The sequence below is a fragment of the Bombus pascuorum genome, chromosome 4 (assembly GCF_905332965.1).
Source record: "Bombus pascuorum chromosome 4, iyBomPasc1.1, whole genome shotgun sequence".
In the NCBI taxonomy this organism is placed as follows: domain Eukaryota; kingdom Metazoa; phylum Arthropoda; class Insecta; order Hymenoptera; family Apidae; genus Bombus; species Bombus pascuorum.
Genome location: NC_083491.1, coordinates 5,921,021 through 5,949,008, shown reverse-complemented (window position 1 = coordinate 5,949,008; position 27,988 = coordinate 5,921,021). Strand labels below are relative to the sequence as shown.

Here is a 27,988-nt window from a genome sequence, read left to right as displayed (position 1 = left end):
GTAATTTAATTAATTGATATAAAAAATATAATGAAAACTGTGGCCACTTGCGATATACAAGATTTATTAAATTATTACAACTACTATTATATGAGAATACACAATTTTTACATGTACAATATAATATATTACGTATCTCGCTATTTATTCTCTTCTTCCATTTTTGTTCCTCTTATTTTCTTTTTATACATACTTTCCGCTTAATACGATTCTTCTTTCGTGTCTCTTTCTCTCGCGATACTTCATTCTGCATACAAAACGAATAATTATCGGGTGCATTAGGGGGAATAACTCGTCTTTGCTGAATAAGTTAAACGCAATTTACACGTATCAGCAACACTGTAATTTGTGTCCTATCTCATAAAGTTATACAACCCGAATCGTTTCGACATTATACGCGCAAAGTAGAATACTGCGATTACACATACACGTAATAATTCCTGGACGTGGACGATATTCTTTTTTATTTCTTTTTCTTTTTTTTTTTTCCTCTTACTTTAAACCATTTCTAACTTAACTAACTATTATGCCCTGCGTAGTTCTAATCGTTACACGTACATACATATGTACTGTCCGATACTCTTAATATACAATTCATCTTGTGTCTTCGTGTTTTCACGTACGAACCGGAAGCGTTTGAAATCTGTAACATCCATTGACATCGACAGGGTCCGATAATTTACGACTTCTTCTTGACTTGTCCAACACGAAAAAGGAGAAAGAAAAGAGCGACGAGTAACAAATTGCTCGTTACAAATCGCGTTTTTGCGAAATATAAGGCTTAATGGGCTTTCGTTCTCTTTTAAGACATCGAAACGTCTTAATACTCGACACGCTACACACTCATTAAAATAGCGACAAGTCACGCTCTTAAACAGCACCCATTATTGACTCTGGAGCAACGTGTGTTGCAATTGTTTTTGTGCAGTATGGTAATAATGTCTCGTTCGTCTTGTGCTGTTCCAAAGATACGAATCATCCACTGATCGACCTTTCGATTTTTTTTTTTTTTTAATATGATACAAAAAATATTGGCGCGCACCAGCGCGTGCGAATATAAAATATACTCTGGCGCGTATTGTACAAGCCCGCGTTTCTTCATCTTTTCTCTCTTTCTCTCTATGCGTGTGCATAAGTTTGAGGCCAAAAGGGCTACATTCTCGTGATAGATTCGCCTGCTTACGAATTACAGCCAGATACAATTTAGTGACACAAAGTGTGAAGTTAAGAGGCCGAATAGAGGTAAAATTTATCGAGAAAGAGTTTGCAACGTGCAATGGCTTTTTCATTTTTGAAATGAAATAAAACCACGATAATATATGACCTCAAACTTATGGCTGTTTCTTTCACTTACGTTAGTTTTAAACATTAACTCGACATATACAATTACTTACGTGGCTGTTTTGCTCGGTTAATTACTAGAGAATAATCATGTTCGTTTTGTTCCTTCATTCTCCCGAAAGCTTCTTTGCTTAAGAAAACATTGAAGTGAGAGATACTGGCTTTGGTATAATCGATAATCTCTCCTAAATACAATCTGTAAATGCTAAATCGATAAAAAATACTATTCTTCTCCTTACCTCCTGCGTATATATACATGTGCACGATTAAAAAGGCCAATAGCACGGTCAACGTTGCCCTGGCCAGATTCTTGTGGCTAAAAATCGAAGAGAATTACGAGTTCCGGCTATTTCGTTCGATTGGTACAATTGACATTTTATTTCGTTATCGCAAACAGAAAGTGACGGTAGAAAATTGTCGTTTTTTTTTTTTTCCCTCCTTCCTTACCTTATGCAAGATTGGACGTTCGTTCAAGAATGCTACTTCGATCTTTTCAATTTTAAGCCAACAATTTCTTCCATCCGAGATACAGATTTTTATACTAACTGCAAATTACACTCATCGATACGCAGAAGTTGTTCTTAATTAACGCGCTCGCTGTGTCTTCGTAAAATTGTTACCGACGTTGGTTAAAATAAGAATTAATTGACAGCGGACGCTTTAATGTTTGAATCGTGCTAATACAACATATGTATATAAGGCGTTTTCTAAATCGCAGATCAGAGTAAAGTGCGAAACGAAACCAGTAAACCGATCGACCAGGATTGCATCCGAAGATAATCAATCGTAATTTCGTCCATTTTGATCTGCCACTTAGAGAATACTTAATACTTTGCTTTTTTGTTCCTAAAGGCATACAGATTAATCACATACACCTGGAATGATCCCTTTCTCTCAATTGCGCTTGGAATTCTTCGATATACTCTGTTCCATAATTTGTCTTGCCGTTTCATCGTGAACGTAAGTCGCAGAGGGACGTAGAAAACTCATATCGTACCGATACTCTCCCTATTAGGGAAACGGGCGATTCAACTTCGCATAACAGTCTTTATAAACGATGCAAGTAACGAACTGGATCGATTTGAATCTGTTCGCAAAGAAATGAATTTTCCGACGGTATAATCCAAATAGTCAAGATGGCACTAGAATGTTTCGTTTCGGTAAAAAACTTGATACATAAAAAGGAATAGAAAAATCGTACGATTAATAGTGTGTCGCAAAAAATCCGATACTTTCTCGATGTCGGTATAAACGTGTAAAAGCTAAACTGCTGAAATTTACTTAATTCTCTCTTTTTTTTTTTTTTTTAACCCTTGGTTAATTTACCGTTAAGCGTGTAATGCAAAGTTTGTATACGTATGTATAATACGTGTGTTCGTGAGTATATTTATCTATCTTTATATATATTCTTTTTTTTTTTATATGTAACGTTTAAATAGGATTCGTTGAATTTGTTGCGATGTCTTCCAAGGAAATCCAATGCGATTCCATTAAAAATCCAAGCGACTTAACTATTCGAAAAAACCATTCTCTATTGAAAAACTTCGATAACTATGTATATAACGTCGAATACGAAGATATATTTAACGACCAACGTAATACATTATCCCACATAGATTATTGTTATTTAATTCGCATTTTCAGTTGACGTGCAATAGTCTCATAGATACTCCTCGCTCGTTCAATGTTGTAAAGATTCAGAAATGTCCCGAGACGAGAATTCACTTGACGTATTCGAGGCCACGATGGCTCAGATTTTTATAGTTAAAACTATTACGTGCTTCGAAGTGAAAAAGGTTAATTTTATCGTTTATCGAGGAATAATAGTTCTTGAAAGTTACATTTTTTACTGCAATATATTTGTTTGTACGACAAGAAGCAGTATTTTTTTAAAATAATGCGTTATTATATAAATAAACATAACATAGGAAACCGAACATTGCCATTATCTTTGATAAATGTTACTAAACGTAAATTCAAAATTAAAAGTATCAAACAGTACGAATCGAAAAAATAGTGGAAGGAATCTATTTCTCTTACTTTTAGATATAGAATATAACAGAACTTAATTTCAGAACAAAACATACCTTGCATCTTACTTTCGACGATTCATAGATTTTCGCTAAAGCAAATTGATAAAATAATACGGAAACGAAGTTTATAATAATTTACATGTTTGCTGCGACGAAGATGACCAGACTCTCTTCACCGAGAGATCCGGAAACAAACGTTTCGTGTTGACTGGCTTAGAAACGTACGTGTAAAAGGTATCTGCGATTGATAGAATGAATTCTACATACTGGCCATACGATTAAAATTACAGAAACATCGTGTTTGTAGTTTCGTCGAAGACTGTGTCCCAAGGACCCATTTTTAAAGAAAAAGATGTACTCGCCACTTGCTAGTAATAAATATGATTGCTTTATGGGATAACCTTTTCGACGATGTATTCAGTCTTTGATGCTTTATCATTTTTCATCAGAAACGAAACGTGTCAAAACGTAAAGATATACTTCTCTTTTATCTTGTCGACGTAATCAACTGGAAATATTTCAAGTTTCTTTTGTTCCTCTGGTGAGTTTCTCGAAGTGCATATTGTTCTCTGTGCGATGATTAGTACCATTCCGGATGTGTTATCCCGTGTCGAATAGAAATTTACGATGAACTGACCACACGGTTCGCGAACGAATTCCTTCGTCGAGCATCGAAAGAAAAGGTAATGTTATTCCAGTGATCGGTCTGTCCAACGATGCGAAAAACTTTATCCGTGACCGATCCTAGTAAGGACTTAGAGCAAGGATGGTCGATCTTCACGATGAAGTTCGCGGACGTTTTCGATTTTTCGGCGATTACTGCTCGCCATGAGACATTTAGTTGTCTCGAACAGGTAGATTGACTTGGAACCACGTAGTCAGGCATCCGGCTCACCTTTGAGCCTAAGACGGGCAAAGTCCTCGAAGATTATGTCATCGTCGCAGTCCGCCTCCCTGAAGCGAAACGGGGAGAATTTCAGAAACTCTAAAATCGAAGAAAACCCTATAATCTCTAGATAAAAAGCTTTCTGTATGCAAAACATCTACTAATTTTGCGGCATGGAATAAGTAACGAGTTGACAGTCGCATGTGCGTCAATGATTTCGCCGAAATGGTCTCCGACTGACGAGAATAGCACCAAATCGTTATTGAAATATTGATCACGTACGTGTCCAATTGAATCAGATTCGTGTCATGCGGTATCTCGCCTCCATCTGCCTTATGCGTCGGACTAGGCCGTGCAGTGGGTGGCGTTGGTTCCTCTTCTTCCGGTTTCGGATGCATCAAGATGAACGGCAGTTCCGCCACTAATTCGCTGTTAACAACATAAATTAAATTCTCCGTTCATTTCCTGACGACTGGGGCTCGCGTTACGAATACGTACATTGATATAAATTGATATTAATTGCGACAACGTTGGATTGGAGAAATATCAAAGATAGCGGGAACTATTCTGATCTTCTGGTTGCCTGTTACGTTTCTCCAAACCAGTTTGTCGTCGAAACGAATTTCTTTCGTTTGAACTTACCCTCCAAGAGGTCCAAGGCAGAGCTTTACTTTCACTTTGTACTGGACGATAATTCCAAGGTTCTCACGTTGCGAGGGATCCACCACACTGCGAAACGGTACGAAATTCGTCAATTTCTAGTAATCTTTTGGCTGCAGATTTTTATCAAACCGAACATGCGTAGTTAACGGAGCAGCTTGAATTCACCAAAAAGCGGTAAACATTTAGCTCGAAGGAATATTCTAACGAACAAGAGCGCGAGAATATCGTACAGGTAATAGACGGGATAGGATTAGTCTTAGTATGTTGAAGTCGTAAAGGAAGATTTCAGAACGAGCAAAGTATCATGCAGTTTCAAAGTAGTAAGTGCGAAACGATCATTCAGACAAAAAGAAGCGGGGGGGACAGGGTATCGATTTCATTTTCAAGCATGACTGCTTACACGTCTGGAGTTCGTACGGTTTGATGCGAATAGTGCGGTTGAAGTAAGACTATAACACAGAGTTGCATAGAATGATCGAAGTATCGAAAGTTGTTTCAAGATTACAAAAATCCGAAGCAAACATTCGAAAGCGTCTAGCTCCCACCGCACTCATTCGTTAATTTTCGTTACGTATTTTCACTAATGACAGTGTTTAGGATTTGCAGCAGTGTCGACGAAGCAAAATCGATTCTCTAATGCGTTTCTAGCGTCTTAAGTTGGAAATTTTGTCGAATCTACGATTCATGATCGATTCAACCAACCAAGTATATTCGCTTCCGGTTGCAACGTACACGAGATCGTGTTGAAAAATACATACTAATGCTCTAATGAAGCAGCTAAACGCAACGCCTAAATCTCATCCCGCGATCTGTACTAAAAGGTACCAGTCCGCTACATCGCCAATCAGCCAACTCATTTCTCACAGAGGGAAATCATCGAAAACACGATAGAGCACGATAGAACAGGCACGATGCTGTTCACGACTTCTCGCCTGTCGTTCTGTAAAGTGATGGTTGGCCATTATCGCGAATTGCCCACGATTATTTGCATAATTACGTGTAATTATCGTCATGTTGCGTCTTCATTAGCTTATCGAAAATAACAATGTAGATGCAATTATTTGACAGGAAAGCGCAGTTTGCTTTTTCTGCACGATGCACACTGTAATTTCAGGTTGTAAATCGTCGAATTTACGATCTATCTTTTAAATCAAAATTGCAAAGGATAAAGTGCATCGCACGAAGCCAACCTTTTTTTCGAATAAAAGATGAGATATACGGAAACGAAAAACAAAGGAAACATCGAGAGTCATTAATCGTTGCACTGAAGGCTCGCGTTCAATGAAAAGTATTACATTATTTAAAGGTTGGAAAGTACCTTCTCAAGTACTTGACATAATGGAACAAGTGCTCTTCGTTCAGCGATTTCTTGCTACGTCGCTTGCTACTTTTAAGGTTTCCTTAAGTTGCAATATCAAAAGTCGAGTGTGAAGTACGTTAAATAGTTTTTAATTTTTCAACGAAGCAAAATATTTTCCAGATGAAATTTTTTTCGTACGCTTCTGCAATTAAAATTACGCAAAAATTTCTGCTGTCGAGTTTCGAAACTAATGGGAGTCTCGCGCGTGTCTTTTCTAACTGAGCGAGAATTTTATTCCGTTTGATTAAAAGCGAGAAACGCGAGGTATAATTACAGCGTTTTTATGAAAAGAAAGTTAGGGGTTCTGCAAGACGATAGTAGATTTTATGCGAAGCGAAGGAGGGTGCAACGCGATCGAATCAATCCGGAATACGAAAGAAAAACGTACGTTTCGTTTCTGAATATATAACTCGGGAGCGGAAGACGCGCGCGTATATGATGAAAGCGAGTAGGCAACGCATCGCTATTTTCGATCGAGCAAAACATAACGTACAGAATGATTGAAAGTATCGTCGAACCAACACGCAAGCTCGATAACAGGATCGTAAAATCTCGTATATATAACATGGCAATATTTTGTCCTAATTTGAAAGTTGTTGAGCTTCCAATTATTTTCAATGCACCGGTATCGAAAGAAACATGATCGGAGATAGCAGAAAGTCGGAAAGAAAAGGATACTATTTCGCCTTTTCTTTTCCGGAACGATAATTCGAAGTCTCGTATTTTATCGCGTATGATTCATCTCGTGAAAGCGCGTACGTTGGAAGTTTGGTCGCTGGTAGAAAATCAAATTATCTGAACAACAATATATATGCAAATGGTTCTATAGATTTGAAAAAGTATCATTCACCAACTCTGTCAGGGATTAATCGCCAATCAGTGATGACAGCTGTAAGACACTGATGGGGCTACTAACTAACTGCAATGCTTACGGAACGCTGGTTTACAAATAATAAACACGGTTTACATTAAGAACCGGCAAGCTCGAGCCACGAATGTTACACGAGTCTTGCGAAGCGAGCTTCAAAGGTAAAGGTAAAACGAGACAGATAAAACGCAGCCCAGCTGTTCAATTTAAGGTTCTCATCGCGTCTGAAACATAAAAAGACAAAAGGGACAGGATCCAAGCCTTTTAATGCTTGCCGTTGAAAGTTGAATGATGCGAATGGTAGTCCGAGGTATAACGTAACTTTTCCTTTCTGCGTGTTTCAAATTAAACGAAAAATCTTGATTCCTTCAATGAAATATAAAAATACCGAAACACGTCGGCGCGTATTCATGATTTTGGGTACAGGCAGCTTTGTGAATAGAGAAGTCGTGATTGCACGCGTGATTAGTCCTTCATGACGCTCATAGAGATAGAAAAAGAGATAGAAAGAGAAAGAAAGAGAGAGAGAGAGAGAGAGAGAGAAAGAGAGAGAGAGAAACAGAGGCACGTACAATCAGTACCGATCAAAAGCTTGGGTAGATTGGCATTGTCAAAGGATAGACTTAAATGAAGGAGAATACGATAGTATCCGATGAAACGAACTAAATATCTTAAGCAGAAATACATAGAACTACGCAATGCTGTTTAAAATGACGAAACGACGTTTACAATATAATATTGGAATTACGAGATAAGAAAGTAGAAAATTTAAGTAGCTCGTCACCCAAACTTTTGAGCAGTCCTGTATATATATACGTATATATTCAGGCATGTGTTGTCCATGGACAAGCAGCGGTTTTCTTACAGGGTGCTGGACGCCAGATTGGTGTCCTCGTCTTTGATCTGGCCATCGAGGGCAAGCCCCCATTTATCTTTGTTGTTGGCGAGAAGCGGTTTCAGAGAGAACACTTTGCTCAGCGTGAAACCTGGCCCCACTAGGCACCCCTCCCTGATAAACATGTAGCAGAAGAGTGAAGGTAAACGTGCCACGAAGCCTAATATATCCGGATCAATCGAAATTCCGGAGTAAAAAATTCGCTGATAACCGTGCGCGAAATTGGTTTCTGCGAGGTACTTTGAGTCTACGCGCTTCTCGTTTGTCTTGCGACGCTTTGTCAAAGAATGCGACACTGACTTGTTTCTCAAACTGCTTGCGAGCAGCATTAGGCGTTGACATCCTCGTTGAAATCGTCGATTCGATCGTCGACTCGATCGTACATATCTAGATCGATACACGATTGGTAGTCAGATAAAATTCGACGTGTTGATTTAGGTGTGTATCTTCAAGAGTAATTTAAGAATTATCATTATTTAATCCGTCCAAATATAATCGATGGCAAATTCCTAAACATTCGATGGAAATAATGTATGAATTACGTTCTTTCCTAGCTGGTTGATTGGAATCGTGACGTGCAAATAATTGCATTTGATATTTAAATTTGATTACATCGAGCCTGACGTTTGCTCGAGACACACGAACAAACTGCCTACCAATCCTCTCTCTTTTGGTCGCAGACGTGGCTTTGAAATTGAGCTTTGAAAAATACCGACGAACCCTTACAAAACTTATAACAGATTCTATTTTTCTTATTCGACAGAAGGCAACGAAACTCGTAAATAATATGAGGACAAGCAGTAGTTCGAAAAGATCGGAAATAGGAGAAGTTCGAACGCAACAGCGACTATGTGTGCGACACGGAGATGTACTTCAATATCGCAAAAGCGACTCTCGGTGACTCTCCAGTGACGTGTAGCATCATCAGAACGATATAGAACTGCTACCCTCGAGCTTCGATATAGCGAAAGATTCCATAATTTGAAAGCTCGGTCACGAGAGGCAAGCGATACTTCAATCTCGACAGAGACAGGGTAACGGTAATAAGCTACGTGACACGCGGACTGTGATGATTTTCACTATACTCGCGAATGAATATATTTTTCTGTGTGTATGAAACGCGAAACTTCAGCTTGTGCGTCACACTGCAATACAGACTACATGGATATACAGGGGGGGAAAAGAAGAGCAAGAAAGAAAGAAAGAATGGATATTTCGATCGATCAACGTATTATTTGTGGAAAGACACAGACGTGGAGATAACAGAAAATAAAGTAAAAACGAAAGGTTAGGAAAGGGTTAGAGAGATAGAGAAACGGAGAAAGAGGAACGTGTCCCCTGTACAGCAAAATAGACCACCACCGATGGAATTCCATATTCATAAAAAGTCTCCAGCAAAAAGGCCACGAAGGAAAATACTGGCATTCCACTTTGAAATAGTATTCCCATACAATATCGTACTTCGATTTTTAACGGTATGATCGTCCGCGAAGACTGCAAACAGGCTTTGACGCAAATTAAATATATTCCGACGCATATATAATTACTTTATTATCGCGTATCTGCTGTTTAAATAATTAAAAGTTAAGGCCTGAAACAGCTTGTTCATTTACTGACACATTATTTCGAGTATCGATTACTGAGAAAGGTGTAACGTAATAAGGAAATACACCCCCGCCCCTTCAAAGTTAGAAGCTAACCACGAAAAATATTTAATATTCCAGACTATTTATTACTTTTTTAACCGATAACGCGCGATCTCCATAATCGATACCAAACTTTGAAGCAAATCTCAGGCAAGCTATTGGCGAAAGTTTTCCAGAATTATTTGGCCCGTTTCCAGTCTTCAGCCGCGAACGTTCGTTTCGGAGGAAAATGGTAGCCGACCGATGTTTGAACACTCACATTGTACTAGATGCGAGATTGGTGTCCTCGTGCTTAAGTTGGCCGTCTAGAGCAAGACCTCGCTTGTCTTTGTTGTCAGCAAGCGTTGGTTTTAGAGAAAAGACCTTGCTCAGAGTGAATCCTGGCGATACCCCTATACTGCCAGTGCAATCATTTTATTTTCCGTTTCGTCATGTTACAATTCCTTTCGACATTTATCGCGTTTCGCTACGTATAAGTACACACCTATCGTTAATATTAATCGAAACAGTCTTGTGCAGTGCATCTCTCCTTTCTTTTACTTTTATCGAAAGTTGTACCTCCAATTCTGCTATCGATCATTTTCGAAGAAAGACAAACGTCCGAGTCAATTTTTGTAACTCTATCGTAATTAGGAAGTGAGAAATCTTGTATTTTAAGATTTATTTTACGATGGATACAATTAGACTGGAAATTCGTATTTCTCCGATAAGGGACGCGCAGAAACCAGTACATGGCATCGTTGATATGAATTATCACATGCGACATAAATTCGCGCGTAGCGTTGAAATTTATCCGAACGCAATGTAATTTATATCTTCCTGCATCTGCGTCGATAGATCTTGAGTAGCTCGTGCCTGGTCACGCCGCAGTATGTGTTACTCGTAAATTTCACAGTGACTACGACGCGGTGGTATATAGACCAGCTGGTTGCTATTTAAGGACATCGAACAGCTCGAAACATAAAACGTCTTCGAGCAGTCTATCGACGTCAATCGTGACCAAACACGAGACTTAGTTTCGTCTAACAGAAATTTGTTCAACTATTGCGGTTACGTGGTCTTCGCGCTAACAGGCGCGTCGGAGAATTGTTGTGAAAACTAGGCAATAAATAGTTTTATTCGAGAATTCTAACAATAATCAGCGTAAACATGTGAACGTAAACTCTAATTCTCGCAGCAAAATACATCTTGAAGTTACGAGGAAAATTTCTCCTATGAATGACCGTGTCATCACATAATAACGAGAATGTTTCATCAGTTGGCAGACAATACGACTATCAGTGCAAACGTATTTACAACCTGCGTCTCAACTTTCGTTCGTAACGTTGCATATGGATCCATTTGTTGCCATACTTTCACAGCGAGTATGTTTCGCGTTCCGACGCATGTTCATGGAGAAGAATGGCGTGCAATGAATGATACTCACTCGCTCTCTGCCTCGGCGACCGTGCACTTGTACTGCGCGGTGGAAAACAGACAAATGTCCGCGAATTGCCTCACGGACACTTTGATCCTTTTTACCGTCCGGTTGCTGCTGTTTGCTATGTGCACGTTCACGGCAATATTTTCACCGTGATGGTATAACTCCTTGTCCAGTGACGCCTCCAAGTGAAGCTTATTCGGCGACATAACGAACTCTTTGCTCACCTCGACGGAAGGTTGTTCGCCTTGTTTCGACGGCGCGTACATAATCTTCCGTATGGCCAGTCGCACCGAGCTTCTACAACATGATGATTCATTGCTGTCAACCGGCTTGCAAACCGTTAACCCACGCTGCGATACTCTGCGGCTCGAGTCGTACAATAAATAACGAGATTTCGAAAATTCTGTTATACGAGGTGACAAGATTTGTATGGTTATTTACTAGTTTACTATTTTCCTTTGAGTCAGTTGAAAGATTAAACGATATTTCGATTGAATTGATATCAAACTGAGAAAAGATCTCGCTTCTTTGTTATATTAAATTAACTACGATACATTTCTTTAACAATGAATCAATTTCTTTGAAAAGGCACGTATATCTATCTTCATCGTAAGAAAGCAGCCACAGATAATACATTGCGAAACGTATTTACATGGTATTCGTGTCTGTTGAAACGTTCCACCGCAAAAGGGATAAAAGAAACGAGCACGTCGACGGTCAGTCCCATGTCGGCTAAAAATCGATTTAGAAGCGAGGGTAGAGAAATCGCGTGGCCGTAAACGTTCTCCTGACGATCGCGATAATCGAGGCTCGTACCGTTTCTGCGGTTTGTCGTCCAGCGTCTCACCTACGAATGCTTTTAATTCGTAGTCGACGCCGCATGGTTTTCCAGTTTCGCAGGGTGCTGGTTGTAGCGTCACTGATGCAGGACAATGAGGCGGAAGTTCGAAGTAAAACGGATATGCGTTGCTTCCTAATTTCTTAATCAGCTTCTCCTGCAACCGTGTCAGCTTTCTCTGCTTGGCACCAGGTACCACCGGATAGATTTGTTCGGCATCTAAATACAGGTCTTTGCGAAACGTCAATCCTAGAACATCTAGATCCTCCCTGCCGTACTTGAACGCGGCTAGAACATGGCCAAAGACCTTGCGATCCTTCACGTAGTCTGGGTCAATCAGCACGACCCCGTCTGTAACGATCGAACAGCGATCGATGAGCACAGGCTTAAGTGGCCTTGACGTTCAAGATTAACTGGTCGTTTAAGTAAATCGAATTTTCCAATCTTCGCCGTTAGCAGCCTTTCAAGCTATGTTAACCATGTTTCACTGTTAAATAGCTGCAAATAGCTACACTCGAATAATTGGATCAACGTTAAACAGATAGAACAATACGCTAAACATACCGATGTTTCTCTATTTGAGACAATGTTCCATGTTCGAGGGAGAAAGAACATCGATCGCTTTAGTGACTCAACAGGTAGATGGCTAATGATGATTATCAGGTACGAAGAAGAAACAATCTAAGTGCTTTGAAACCTTACAGCTCAACAAGGGTCTCCGTGTCTTACCGATAGGATCGACGTGAGTTATGTGATCGACGAAATCTCTTTTCCCAAGATATACCGCGATCTTTCCGTTGACGCTGGACTTCTTGAAGACACGAGTAGCTTGCCGCTTGCTGGTACTGTCCACAGTGTCCATCGCGCAGATATCGGGGCTTACGATGGCCCCTAACTCATTTGACTCCTCAGACTCCGAATATTCGGATTCCGAACTATCCCACTGCAAATGAAAAAATCCAACATTAAGGATAAAAAATCGCTTCAAGTCGGAATTATAAATTTTACGTTTCTTCGACTCGTAGAAAGTTTGACGCCAGTTTTTCAAATATAGAGTAGGACCAAAGTACTATCCTTTAAAATTCTAAAACTAACATTTTTCACGCTTGCTTAACATTTACAATTCAACATCCTCGATCGATTGACGAATACTATTGTTTGTCCACCAGTCACGATCTATTTTATAATTGCGAAAGTCGTTCTAACCTTCGTAAACTTGCATCCCAATATCTCTTATCGTTCTCTAGGAACGAGAACTCGGTGCTGGCAAATTTTCAGAAGTATAGCCGTCGTTTTCAAGTCTCGGTACTCTTGTACGGCACTGACATTCCCCTGTGCTTCAACACGCAACTCGCACGCATTGTGAATCGACAAAGCCAGTGCATACTGTAATGCACGCCAAAAAGGACGTTCGTCATCGTTCTTTGAGAACGGCGCACGTATGCGCGCGTAAAACAGCTCTTTGATCGAGCCATCGTCAAAGAAAACGGCCAGAGATAGAGAAGAAAGAGAAAGGCGAAGAGAGAAGAAGAAAGTTAAAAAAACAGTTGCTATCAAAAGAGAATATAGATGATGTATTTTGTTTGTTCTTCTTGACGAAGAACCGGTCAAAATAACGATACCTCCCCGCCCAGCGAATCTTCGACGAATTGACAAACTTTTGGCACGATTTTCATTACGTCTGAGACAAAATTTTGATTCTTCTTTCTTGGCAAATCGCTAAGCGATTCGACATGACGTTTCGAATTCGCTGAGACATTATCGATATAGACAATTGGCAACTTTCGAAATTTCCGAGAATTCTTGCTATAGATTTAAGAAGCTTAACGAACTCGAATAGCCTAAGGAGGATTTTAAGTCTGAAAAGTCTTGAGCAATAGCATTGTCGGTAGCGTTAAAAGACGCGCTAAACAATCGACCGATAATCCGAAAGACGTGATCGTGACTGTCAATGACGAGATATTTTGAAATTTCAAGCTCAGATAACAATGAACTTTAAAAGTATCGCGATTCGATTTGAAGAAAGATCCGATGAATTGGTACGATAAATGGACGCGATGATAATATTAAGCAATGGCGCTTATCGTAATTAATAATTCGCGCGTGCATTAGCTGGCAGAACGTGCTCGTAAAAGTAGGCGTCTTCACCTTTGCCATATTTGGTGGTACGGTGCTTGTTTTCTACGCAGGTGCTTTCACGGTTCTTCTTTTATCCGGCAAGAAATCGCTACGCCAGCGCGATAAACAATAATCTAATCGCGAGAACGCGACTGACTGGTCGCTTTTTAGAATGAATACTCCGTTGAAATCATCGAATAATTCGATTGTCAGCTACTCACTTTAGCTGATTTCACGTTCCACGAATTTGCTATCGAATATTTTGATTCTCGTATAACTCACTAACATGACTTGCGTTCGCGCAATAGTGATCGGCCGTTTTATTTTCTAAAGCACCACTGTTCACTGTTCGCGGGTTTATAGTAAACGGAGAAATGGACCAAGCGCCAAGATCGCTAGAACAGTAGGTTTTCAGTAACGAACCCTGCAATCCTGGTGAGCGTCGAGCACAGACTAGACGGGCCTTGACAAATGGATGTCAATTTCAATCGACGCTCGTGTAATTCTTAACGCGATCTAAAGAACGATCTGTGCTCGTTGGTGCATGCGAGCATATAGAGAATAGAGTCCGTGACTGTTACGATCCACGTAAGGATGCTGTCGTAAGTCGCAACGATGAATATTCGCTTTTCCAGGAAACAGAAATCGTTATTCCGACGCTGTTTGGTATTTCATTACCATTCCAGCTCTTGCGTATGTCGTAACGTGGGAAGTTTAATAACGGAATAATATTCGAAGGATATATAGTAATAGGATGGTATTCGTGATTTCAGTTCTTTAGCGAACCGTTAGACGTATAAAATACAAACAGAATAGAAATACTACGTAGATCGGGAATGAAAATGAATTAATACGGGAATCAAGAATTTGCGACGAACGTGGTGCATGCGTTTCAGCTTTCCAGCCACTCGACGGAAGATTATTACGGTACAATCGCATGATAAATTTAAGACTAGGTAGGATTAAACGACCGTTGATTCAAACACATTCTATAGCACGTGACCGATGTAAAGGACTGACCGTATACACGTTACGTGTTTCTGACGCAACAGACGTCAGAAAATGGAACGTAGCTGTTTAACATCGATAACCAAACCATCGGAATTATGCTTTTCAACTGACGACGTCCTGACGCTTAGACCTGATCGCGTTTCGAAGGATACTGACACGAGACAATTCAATTGTTTTAGTTTTAGAAAGATCGTTACCTATGAAAGGATCATGCATCGAAAGCTTGTAAATTATAGGAAAATTCAAGTGAAACGTTAAGATATCGTGAAAAGGTAAAGGTGACAGGGAGGAGAATCTCTTCTTCTTTAAGGTCGCTGCACAATTCAATAGACGAGCAACTGGAGCTCGCGACAGAAACGAGATTAGTGCCGAACGGAAAAACGTGAACGTCGCTGGCGCTGGAAAACCAACAAAACCGATAAGCCATCAGTTTCACTCGATTACCAATCGAGGCAAAATCAATTTCACCATGGTTCAACGTTCCATTTCCATTCTGAAAAAAATATTTTGCTTTGAAAGCCTTTGAAACGTTTGGACCCTCCACGAACGGACAGATTTTTGAAGTATTTCCCGAAAAGGGAGAACGGTGTTCTTTTAATCGATATAAAATCGATAGAGGTTACCGTGTCGAACAGAAACAAAAGAGAATTCGTGAACTGGTCTTCACGCGAGCGACAAAATGGATTTTCTATTCTTAATCACGATTTCCACGCGAGATGTACTTGGACTCGAACTTAAAAATAGTTCGTTGCTTTCAAACATAAATCAAGCTGAAAAGCAAGTTGTAAATTTAACGGTAGAACGTACAGACGCTGTACGCGTACATATTTATATTTTTCGGAACGCATTAGAACCGTAATGGAACTTTTTCCCGATTTACGATACACGTCCGTCTGCAATTTTCGTACGTCACTTAACTGTAGCCAATTTCGCATGTTGTAATCACGTAATTGCGTTGGCTCAATCCGCATAAATGATGGAAATCCAGCGGGCCAAGTGTCATTTTCGAATGACACGCTCGTACGAGTTCATACTAATTACGTCACGAGCATAAATTCATCATACCTGAAGCGAACTTGTAAACGTGACCGAGCCACCGAAGCAATCAACTTGAGCATGCTTCACGTGGGAACGCTCGAAACATATTTCTATCAGCATCCTATTCTACAATCCTTGAAACGAAATCATTCGTGAAAGTGATCGAGTTCGCGACTATCGTTTGAATAATTTCTGTAATCTCTTCCTTGTCTCCATTTTTCGCTGTGATTTTAAAAGGTTTGCAGAATTATCAGAGGCGAGATTTTTTCAGAACAAAAGTTGTCCGAACCTCTAGAATTTAATTATACCGCGCCGAGTTACATTAAATCGTTGTTTCCTTTGTTGCGTTTGATATAACAAATTCTGTTGGCAGATGCGTCACAATTAGCAGCGAGTTATTTATCGAAGCGTAACGTGGACGAATTCAAAAGATACGAGCGCATCACGCGCGCTTCGAAAAAAAACAACAGGAAAATTACGCGTTAACATCGCAATTTTTGGTCTAAAAGTTTTTCCTTCGCTTTGACGCCGCAAATTTACATCACGATCACGATGATACTGTGTGCACGTGCACCGAACGAGGGCGCAAAGAGGTAATAGACGTCCCGGCATACTAAATTGCAGAATTTATTAGTTATTATGAGGAACATGCATGCGTATTTGCATGTACCTATGCGACGATACACAAAGGGCGGAACGTGGTCGTTTAAACTGCGTGGCAAGCGCAGCAACTTGCTAAGCGTTACGGAGCAGACTAGATAACTTTATTAAGGCTTCGACGAACAAGTTTACAAATTCCACGGCTAATTAAATCGAAAATTGCCTAATTGTATTTCTAACAACGAAGCACGGAAAAGATTCACTAAAAGCTATGATATTTATACATTCCATGAAGAATAAATACATTTCGACCAAAACGTCCACGATATTTGGTATTCGTATCTCTTAGATTTTTGTCATCTGGCCATATGTACTGTTTTATTTTCACGTTCGTTTATCTCGTTGAACGAGAAATTTGAAATTGTCAGGGAGGGCGTCTGAGCATTGGATCGATACTGCGTCGACTGATCTGCAGTAATTAAATATCTAAAGGCCATGTAAACGCATCTAACCAAACAGTTTTAGCTTATACCAAACTTTATTATTTCCGCGTATTTTAATCAATTTTCATACTATCAATATTTGAACGCGCAATTTCCGTGCAACGTACCGTGTAAACACAACTGTTATTTGTGTCGATGATGAATCGAGCATAAAAAGAAAAAAAAAAGAAAAAGAAGAATGAGTGTTTATGAATCCTCAAAATCATAAACGATTTATTTAGCCGCGTTTCCAATCTTCGCGGGTCAAGGTAAACGAGCATGTTATTAATTATAAACGCAACTTTTTATAGGTTACTTGAACTTCAGCTAACTACCTATACGTATCTACCTATACTCGAGAATGACACTGTTTGGCTTCTTCCAGCATACAAACGATTTATTACGTTGTAACGTGAGGCAATAACGCAAGTATTATATTATCTGTTTCATTCAATAATACGTATCAAATCGATCGATCGTTAGAAACGACTATGTTTCTAAAAATATTCAGCAATGTACTACGAAACAAACTTGAAAATAATTAAGGAAGGTTAATGCATCGCATCGTTTCAACGTCAATGCTTATTCATTCATAAGATTCAGCTGCTCGTTTGTTAAGACACGCATTTAAATTCCTTATTTATTATGATTGGTGTTGCGAAAAAATTATACATTGTTGCATAATACTTTGTTTCTTAACATCTTGTTATTCTCACCTCGTTTAATCTTACACGCCATCCTACGCTGGTTAATGTTATTTATACTATTTATCTGCTCGGTAATTTGTCATCTGCCGTGCTTAAATTAATCGTTAGAAACCGATAACGTGAGATAACGCAATGATACTAACGAAAACTAACTTCTGAAACTGGTTGGTTTTATACGATCCAGATGATACCTATGTATATTTTTCATCCATTACATTTTAACATTCTCGCGAATAAAACGAGTACACATTTCTAGCGATTTTATTAAACGAAATATAAAAGTAACTGAATTCTAGTTTGAATTCTCTTCTTAATCGTTTTGAATATCCTCGCGTGACATCAACTTATCACTGCTTCCACCAACGCAACAACTCTCCTTGTCAATTCTCAACAATACGCCCCAATTGCTGCGACGAATTCCATAGAACTTTACCGTGTTCTAAAGGTTAGGAATGCACAGTTTACACGAGAGAAACGCGGTGCATTGCCGCACTTTGGTGGTCAGGTCAACAGGTCACTGTTCACAGCAAAATAATTTCCATATAGAGGTTTTAATTCTTCGTCACCCCTTTTTCTATCGTTGTATGTCAGCTCGAGACTCGCAGAAAACCGGATAGAAACTTTCTTTATTGGAAATTTGTTTGCATACGCCTGATAACCAGCATAAGTTACTTGACGGTGTGCAAGGTTGCAAGCTATCACTGGATCGATTGGACGACTAAGGTCAGCAACTTTTATTGGACGTTTAGGGTGTGTAACGTTAGGTTAGATTGAGAAGAAGATGCTTGTGAATTTTTTTCTGATACCACGTATCTTTTATCAAATGGCATGCTCGTGTTTTGAAGTTTTTGCAATTCAATTCGTAGCATAATATAAGACTAAGTATCGCAAGAAAATCATCATGAATGAATCTTTAGATATAATGGTACCCGTGAAAAAACATCCAGTGCGCAAATTCGCTTTCACGGATACGTGCGATCATTGCAAAACCGATCAAGGACCTCTGGCTGTGCGAACCGACCGGCCTTGAATTAGTAGGTATTCGATGACTGAAGAATGTATCAGACCTGTGCACGCGTATCCGGATTACTCGTGATCGTGACACAGAAATTCGCCTTCGAACGATCGCGGAATCGCGTAGCCGTTCGTGCGAATGTCGTTCTCACGGATATCGAAAGTGATCAATACCTTTCTCCGTTCGATTCGGAAGGATAAAGAAAGAAACGTTTCTTGAGCAGCATTCGCGATTTATACTTTTCACGAGTCGCTTTTCACCGTGACGCAGAAAGAAGTATGCTCGTTATACCGACATCGGGAATGCTTCCAGGAATCTTAACAGCAGTTTTGAACGTTAAACACGCCGCGACTGGAATACCGGTTCGTTATGCATGGTTATTTTCGGTCGTCTATTAAAATTTCCACCCGCCATCATGTTCGCGTGGAGAACACCGTGCAGTTAGCTTGTTTTTCCTTGAGAAACTTTTATAATTTCCAACGTAATGGTAGTATTCACTCGGTAGAGGCACCAGTCTCACGTGACTAGGTTCAATTAATTTTCTCGGACAACGTCGTTGCTTAATCTTCGCAAAATTAATTGTACTGTTTTTTTATTTACATTTACCAAAATATAATCGACTATTATAGTCGAGCGATTTCATAGAATCCTGAGAATCTGAGAATTCGATATTTTAATTATGAAAATCATACGAAGTATTCTTCAATCTTGATTCAAATATTATTGAACGAGGAACTTTTATGTAGAGTCGATGTTAATCGTTATCGTTACTTTGTGTTTTAATCTAGGAATTCGTTCTATCGGGTAAGCTTTAACTTCATTGAAATTCGAGATTTATTCCAAGGATTTACTACGGTTCTGATATATAGTCGAACTTCTTGTTAGTGCGTATATCGATGCAACACCATGCATCCTAAAGTTTGTAACAGACCTTTATGCTAAGATTCTTGTCACGACATGGGAAAGGTGACGTTTTCTGGTAACTATGCTAGACAGTTTGTCTGAACGTGTTACCTCACGTCGGACTTAAGTGAGTCTGTCTAACATCGAATATTTACGTAGAACAAAGACAAACTTACTTTTTCTATCATCGAATTCGTCGACCAGTCTCTCTTTAAAATTTCAACATCGACAATTTCGATCTGGTAGCGGTATTTTGCGCAGAAGCAGCATCGTTGCTGGCGTGAAAAAGAAACTGGGTTAATTGATGCGAGCTCGTGGCTGTCTGGGAGAGAGAAACAGCAAATTCCGCGATCGAAAGTCGCGACCCGGTCCTTCCAGCAACGGGGTTTATGCCAAAGATTCGTGGAGGAATCACGTTTCACCGGAACGTATGAAAAATCACAACATTTAACAAATAATTTCCCTGCGCTTGCAGCAACCGACACACCGATGAATTTTACATTGCAAATAAGTGCACAAGTCACGAATGGTTTTTCCCATCTTACATCGCTGGAAAAACTCGAGCGAATAAAAATGCAACACGTCACGTTGCAGGTGTTATTCTACTGACACATCCTTTTTCATCTTAATGCTTCATTAAATTTCATTGAGTTTGTTCGTTGTTTTCAATTGAAAACGAAAGAAGAGATTCACCTCTTCTGTAATTTTTGTACATTTTCATTTTAATTTTCGTTATGTTTTTCTTGGGTAGATTAATAACGATTCTTGCTGCATTTTCTTTCATCATAAAATTTCCGTACATTTAAGGAGCGTAACAGATTGCTTTTTATCGCTACATGTCACATCAGAAGAGCAACAGCCGACAGGTATGGTGTTTCACATTTTTGCCAGATTTCAGATGAAGTTTTCGCGCGGTTGCTTCAGCTACACTCGGTTGCGTACCGTTCATCATCCTCTGTCAGCCTACCACCTGTTTCCGTGCCCGGCGTGCTTTATTCAAGGAGTCAGTAGACCGAAAGGCGATCGTCAATCTGACCGGAAGGTTCGTCAGTACCGGATGGGGCTCGTGAAAGGCAGTGCAATTAATTAAGATGGAATTATGCTGCCAGCTCGTTCACGCCTGAAGGAATAGAAAAAAGCGAGGGAGCGCTCAAAACCTACGATCGTTTCACCTCTTGTTTCGTCGGTTCACAAAACTTTCACTTTTCTTTCTTTCTCATATCAGAAAATTATATGTCTTTTCGTTAAATGCTCAACAATCACGTGTAAAACGTAAAAAACTTTCAATTCAACTTTTGGCGTGGTTTAAAGCGACGTATAGAAACGAGGTTATAAGTGAGACAGAAAATCTCAAGATTCAGAAAGATTCAATAAGCTTCCCTTCTTTACTGAAAGAAGTTCGCTTGTTCTCAACTTATTTTCTTCAAAGAGAAAGTTCGCCCGTTTATCCCTCCTTTAATGTTTTTATCTCTTAGCAGTGTATTATCTCTATAGAAGTTTAATTACGAAGGGATGAAACGAAACGTTTGCTCGATCACTTTTTCTCATAGAAGTCCCGAAACTAGCCCTTAAACCCTCGTCCTACGAATTCGAACCAGGGTAATGAAGAAGAGTCGTCGTAAAACGAAATGATAGTAGGATCGCTTCTTTCCTTTGGAATTCACAGCCGTATGGGGAGTCACCCTTAGTCGTTTGCCTCGAATCACGTGGCCCGTTTCCCTTGGATTTTTCATTAAAACTTTACGACGTCAAGCGAAGAACAACGTAATATTTGAGGAATATTGCTCGTAACTTTGGACTTTTCGTTCCACTCCTCAGGTATTTTACAAATTACATCAATGGGATAAATTAAAATTTGTCACAAATCACTTTTACTTTATCCACGTTTATTATAAGTCTATAGTACGTGGCTTGTACAATAATATCGAAGAAGTAAAATCTCTGAAAGGGCTATGCAAACGTTCCGGAAATTAATGGCGGGGCTGGTTCCGTAAAACGGACATGCAAATAGATTCAATTAATAACGATAAATGACGAATTCGCCTTCCAGCTGTGACTTCACACGATTTGCGTTTATGTAGGTACGTGAATCTTTTTAATGAATTTCTGCGGATGGACGCGTGGCAATGCAAATAATGAAGCGGAACGCGAAGGAATCGAAAAGATATTACGCTGCAGCTCGATGGCCCTTTCAATTAGGAAAATAGAATGGCAATACGTTCAATGAGGTGTCTTGCTATCGCATAGATTATCTTTGCCTCAGAACTGGCATTACAATCCTAAAGGAAAAGATAGTTATTTCTATAAATACCATGTTACGATACTCGTTATTAAATGATGATTTAACAACGCCGATAAATTCCACAAAATACCTAATCAGATTTTCGTCGTATTTCGCGTGATTTCTATTCATATATTTGCCATAAAAAAACATATAAAGTATTTAGAAAAAAGAAAATCAATAAACAATTTGCCATTCTCGATCTATAGACCGAATTATAAGAAATCTTTTAGCGTAAATAAATGTCGAGTGGATCTCAGAACGACGGAACAACCCTAGGAAAGTCGATCGATTTCTCGATGCGAGATTCCTGCTGAATAAGCAGTTCGTAATTCGCGATCGTGATCAGTCTCAGTATTACCGTCGAAATAGATAACCATAGATATCGTGAGACTTTGCACAACCAATGAATAAATTTTATTTCGAGTCAAACATCTTCGAATCGTAGCACGATAACAGAACGCCTAGTTTTATTTGCCGTAGATTACGATGTTCCGTGGTATTTTGCGCGCACGCGTGTTTCTACACGATCATCATCATCTTCCAGGCAGAGCAAACATTAGCTAGAATAGTTATGTGCGGATTTAATCCGACCATACGTTGATGATCACACTATTCGATAAGACAAGTTAATTAATTTGAATGTCGAACGAACTAATCTTGAAGGAAAGTGTCTTGTAATTAGGATATTGTTCATCTTATTTATGTTATCTTTCGCTGTTTCTATCGCCGAGTATCGTAATATATCGAGTATGTGATTAAGTACTCGAGATTGTTTCGGATATTGATCGGTATGGGCTAACTGATGAAGCTGTCTGTAAAGCGGAACTCTTTTCTAGAGAGCATCTACCCCTTGGTGTAACTAACCACGCTTTATAAGAAGTTTTATTTCACAGACTGTAATTTCGCCATTGGTATCGGCAACTTCAAATATCGTTCCCACTTCTTTTTACCATTAATTTTCGTCATAGATCGTCAAGTGTTCAAACCTTTTTCCGTCGAACCAACGTTTCGGGATTGAAATACATCAACGAAATAATATCTCCGTTGCTCTTTACTAAATACACTTCTTGCTACGTCTCTATCAGTGATCGATGACGAACCGAGGAAATCGCGATCGTACAATAGGATCGAAAGTCCATTGTATGCGTAATCGTCGACCCGTGCATCCTTCGAGATGCACGTCGATTTTCAGATACTGTTTCACTGGCACGAGAATGCCGATCTGCATCGTGAAGCGTATGATTCATGTTGATTGATTGGTATTTCAGAAATGTCGGTCATTCGGAATAAAAAGCAGCTGTCTGTTAATCAGACTTGATCGTTTTTAAAACGAAAACTTTATCCCGTTTGCGGATATCGTAAATTCATTCCGACGCGAAGATTGCGCCGATTGATTCAGAAATAGGATGTTGATTCGTCGGGAAGTCCGGATTACCAGCTTCGTCTTTCTTTATCTTATTCGCGGAATCGGAATTTCCTTATCAAAACGTGACGTTAGCGAACTTTGAACTTTGAAATTTTCTACAGAATTTCAAGCATAGTTACGGCACTATAAATCTAATTTATCATAGTTTACGTAATGCTTAATGCGCTTCATTGATCACGCTAATCGAAGGAGACTCGAATTATTATTTTGATCAGTCACAGTGCATTTTAAGACATGCTTCATTACCGCTGTAATTACAGATCTGTTCACGATGTTCTTGCGTTATATCACGGTACAAAGCTGAGTTTGTTATCTGTTCCATTTACTTAATCGATACATTACGTATCGCGATATATTTGTTTCTAAAACAAACAGAGGATCGACTGACCATAATACGATATTATATCACGCATACTGCGTAAAACTTAGGAATATTTTGCAAGACTTTCCACGAATACTGGACAAATATTAGAGGATATTGAGAAACTGTAATTCAGGAATTACCGTTACATGCGTTAAAATGCAAATTTTCCGCGCGATGTTTAGAATGTTTAGATCGTAAACCAGAAAAAAATACCGTTCTGCTATTTCGTAAAACGAAAAAACATCTGCGTATGGGTGAAATATCGCTGCTTTATCTGTTTCTTTTTTAAAATTGATACTCTTATCTTGTCGATATCGTCATTTTATATGTTGTTTCTTTAACATTCTGTAATATGTCAGCGAGTTAATTGCGCGTTTTATGCTATCGAAAAATCCACACTGACGTTCAATCTTCGTAATAAAACAATCCTACAGAAATAAGTTGGGATATTGCTATACTAAAATAGATGATCTCGTTTCCATTGAACCTGCCGATGACATTTTCTGCGCAACTAGGCAAAAATTGGAGTTTCCACGCCTTGAAACCAGATTTCATCCGGCTCTATTCGTGGAAAGGACGAAGAGCTCATCTGTGCCGCTATTCACACGCACGGAATTTCAGTGGAAATCAGTTTATAGAACGACGCCGTTAGCGAAATTACTCTAGTCATCGACAGAGAAGCTTCATTTTCGACGCATTAAACATCACACAGTTTTCCTTACGTTCTGATGTTTTAATGCTATAAAAAAACAGAACTTTGCGTCAATTCCAAATGCAATGTAGGTATCGAATCTGATCGATAGTGTATTTTTTACTCGCAAACACATATTGTTTACTTGCCTGTGAATATCAACGATGCGATCGCGGCATGGAGTTTTCGAAATGGAGAATAAAGAGAAGAACAGTCAGGCCTCTTATAACCTTCGGTCTGTTCGTTCTTTAGAATTTCCCGTAGATAGGATCTAATTAACCCATCCACGACAGGAAACCACTCTTGCAGAACTAACCAGAATCACATTTTCGCTAATTAATTAGACCATCGATCGCTTAGTTTCATGCGGGTATCCTAAACTGGTCGTCGAAATTCAATGTACGCGATAAAAAGGATTTTTAGATTCGTCACTTCACCAGTTCTATACGAGAGCGTTCGATTCGAAACCCCATTGCCTGGCCATTGTAAATCGTTGGGCGTATGCGTTTCACTCTGGCGGAAGTCCACGAATGCAAACCCATTGTTCCCGATAGCAATCGTGCATCGATCACAACGGACGATCCGCGATACTTTTGCGTGAATCGAATTGCGGAGGCGAGTCTCTGTACAGTGGCAAAATTGGCGGGAATGCGACGGCTGAAAATCGAGAACGGAATCCTTGGAATTTCGATGAGAGAAAAGACCGTCTGTGGCGTTGCTTCCCTTTGTTATAAGGAACGAGAAACTATGTGGCTGGAAACCTTCTGCCGAGACACGATTGCAACCAGGAATTCAACGGGGAAGCAAAATTCCGTGAGAAGCAAAATTCATCGAGTATTATGGAAACAACTGAACGTTCGTCGGATATCTTTCGATTCTGTATCTGCTTTACAAAGTTCCATTAAAATTGGCGCGCAGCAACTCGCATATATGCGACTCCTCAGGGGTTTAAGCTTTCCTCGGGGATACATTTGCAATCTACCGATTTATAATCAACGCGAATAAATTACACGCGGACAGATTACTTATATTAGGTCGGTGAGAAGCAACGTCTGTCTGTAAATTGTACGAAACTATGGAAATATTAATTTACGATTCGATTGCACTGATAGAATGGAAACCGTCATTGTTTCTCCGTGACGATTATTAATAATCGATGATCACAAACAACCGCAGTTTCACTGCCAATATGGTAGAGAATATATTGTCGCGACCGATAACGTTCGAAAAATTAAACCCGCGTGATTAAACTCGAAATTCATTTATAGAAAAGATATTAAAATACGAATCAAATACAGCAGCAAAAGGAAAGGAAATATTTTATCTCAAACCTCCGGTTGTATCAACTTCATGACACAAATCGCATGATCAATGATAAAGTATTTATTTTTATACGTAGTAATGTAGAAATTTATGTAGTGCTATTATCTTGCGCGCATCTATGATAGCAAAATTTTACGTTACATATCCTTTTCCGTTTACAATTTTTAATCGAGTCACCACATTTATTTATGTTTCCGTATACAGTGGATTAGGAGATTTGGAATGTTGCTGCAAGCCGCTAGCGTTGTTGCACGATCGAGTAGGGCAATTTGCGTTATCGTGAGCTTCCCCTACGCCAGAGAACTCAATCAACGGAAACAGTGGTTATCGAGAAACACATTGATCAAACGGCGAAAATTCGCCGATTTTCATCGATCGATAATTCGAAAAAGACAGGAAAGTATAAGAAACAACTACACTTAGCGTTTTAACGGAATTTAAGTTAATGTAATCGAAGTTCGTGTGCTTACTTTCAAAATATAAAGAAATACATTTGTTAAAAGAATAAAACAGGAACCTTTTACCGACGATAGTTTTTAATGACACTGGTAGAACTGTCGAAATGTCGGCGGAACCGGAAACGTTTCGCGTGTAGAAGCGCATTTAATTTGACCGGGACGCCGCGAAATTAGTATGCGATGGGGTATGCCGCGACGTTGTCCGCGTTCGACCGGCTCAGATTAAAAGAACGAGCGATAGCAGACTGAGAAAAGCCGCACAAGACGTACAGGCTCCCACGGTGCTCGGCCATTTTCCCATAAATTCGGTGCAACCGGTTCCGAAAACGTAAAGGTGCTTACGACGAGTGAATGAGATTCAGTATGCCTGCGGCCGTTCACCTCATGCGTGATTTGGGGGAAAGCTTTATCTTTTATTCGTACGCATTCTACCAAATCAACCAACGTTTTTTTTCATATATCGTTTCCTATCTTTCCTTTCCTCGATCGTTTCTTTTCCCTTTTTTCTGTATTCCTTTTTTGTAACGCGGGACACTCCATCAGGAGCAACGCGTTTCCATAATAGGTATCAAGAAGATTCCCACGAGATATAGCCATAGAGTATCTACTAAAAACGGATCGATGGAAAACTGCAATTATTTTAACCCGCGAGAGGGGATTTAAGTGATCCACAACATCGCCGGTTAAATCTTATTCGGCCGATTTGTCCTGAAATATTGACGCAACGTCACGCGTGTATCTAGATGTTTGTCGGCCTCGTTTACCAACAGTTTTTTTTTTATTCCTCGCTAGAGTACACGCACGCAACTCGCACAGCACGTGGATCACGAATTGCTTTTCGTAATCATAGAATTTCAATCGAACTTATGCTTTTTAATATTCTCTGTGGTTATTCTACGCTGCGTGTTCCGATTTGGAACATCGCGTATGTTTCATGTTAGCGTATTTGATAAAGGTGTATATTTGAGAGGTTATTTTCAACTATAACTTAACCTCTGCTTTAGAATTGGAACTAAATCGAATTTTCGATCTTCACACGCTAGTCTAATTCATCGATACTCTTCATTGGTGAATAATATGCTAACAACGGTCAAATACAGGTTTTCAAGACAATGGGAAATGTGTGCCGCGTTTAAGTAATTGTTTACAGCGTCGTTGAAAGAGGGAGATTCGATTTTTCGATTGTAACTCACCGCTTATATTCTCAGAATTCTAGCGCGACATTCCATTGAATTGACGCGTGACTGAGGAATCACCGTAACTCGATTTTTCTACGAAAAATACCGTGTTTTCCGAAAAATTGTTAGTTATCTTACGTATACATTACCTTCCGGTTAAGTGCTCGGTAATATAACCAAGGAAAATGTTATTACACGATCAAAGTTAAAATGATCTTACCTAAATGTTTCTTCTGGCGTCGTGGCCCACACCCTGTTCAAGACAAGATCAAACTGTCACTCTTAACGCCTATAATTGAACACAGCTAATCGGCACGACACACTGCTTCACGACACCTATCCGTTACGCTCTTATTTATTTCGTAAACGCGAAATACTGAAAGAGGCGAGTCGTCAGAAACGTTCTCTGACCGTGATTACTGCACGAATGCTTCGAG

The 27,988-nt window shown here is 39.5% G+C and overlaps 1 protein-coding gene across 8 annotated transcripts; it reads right to left on the bottom strand.

Annotated features, from left to right (window-relative positions):
- Nucleotides 1–47: 47 nt before the first annotated feature.
- Nucleotides 48–27,988, bottom strand: LOC132905965 (beta-arrestin-1). 8 transcript variants are annotated; one of them, XM_060957753.1, is made up of 10 exons: nt 14,102–14,979; nt 13,160–13,339; nt 12,683–12,896; nt 11,932–12,304; nt 11,119–11,412; nt 9,952–10,089; nt 8,017–8,160; nt 4,903–4,989; nt 4,543–4,689; nt 48–4,328 (listed from the first exon to the last, which is right to left on the bottom strand). In XM_060957753.1, the coding sequence occupies exons 3-10, from the start codon at nt 12,813–12,815 to the stop codon at nt 4,253–4,255; spliced, it is 1,392 nt and encodes a 463-aa protein (XP_060813736.1). In that variant the 5' UTR covers nt 12,816–12,896; nt 13,160–13,339; nt 14,102–14,979; the 3' UTR covers nt 48–4,252. The 8 variants fall into 8 exon arrangements, with proteins under 8 accessions (XP_060813736.1, XP_060813735.1, XP_060813734.1 ...); XM_060957752.1 differs by lacking the exons at nt 13,160–13,339; nt 14,102–14,979 and adding an exon at nt 27,772–27,988; XM_060957751.1 differs by lacking the exon at nt 13,160–13,339 and having other exon boundaries at nt 48–4,359; nt 14,102–15,006.

Bases quoted from the DNA above. Each gene is read 5' to 3' on its own strand.
- LOC132905965 (XM_060957750.1), bottom strand. The intron at 8,161-9,951 runs GTGAGTGTTCAA...CATGTTTATCAG, and splicing joins AATCTCGCATCTAGTACAAT to GGAGGGGTGCCTAGTGGGGC. The intron at 4,690-4,902 runs GTAAGTTCAAAC...TGTTGTTAACAG, and splicing joins TGCCTTGGACCTCTTGGAGG to CGAATTAGTGGCGGAACTGC.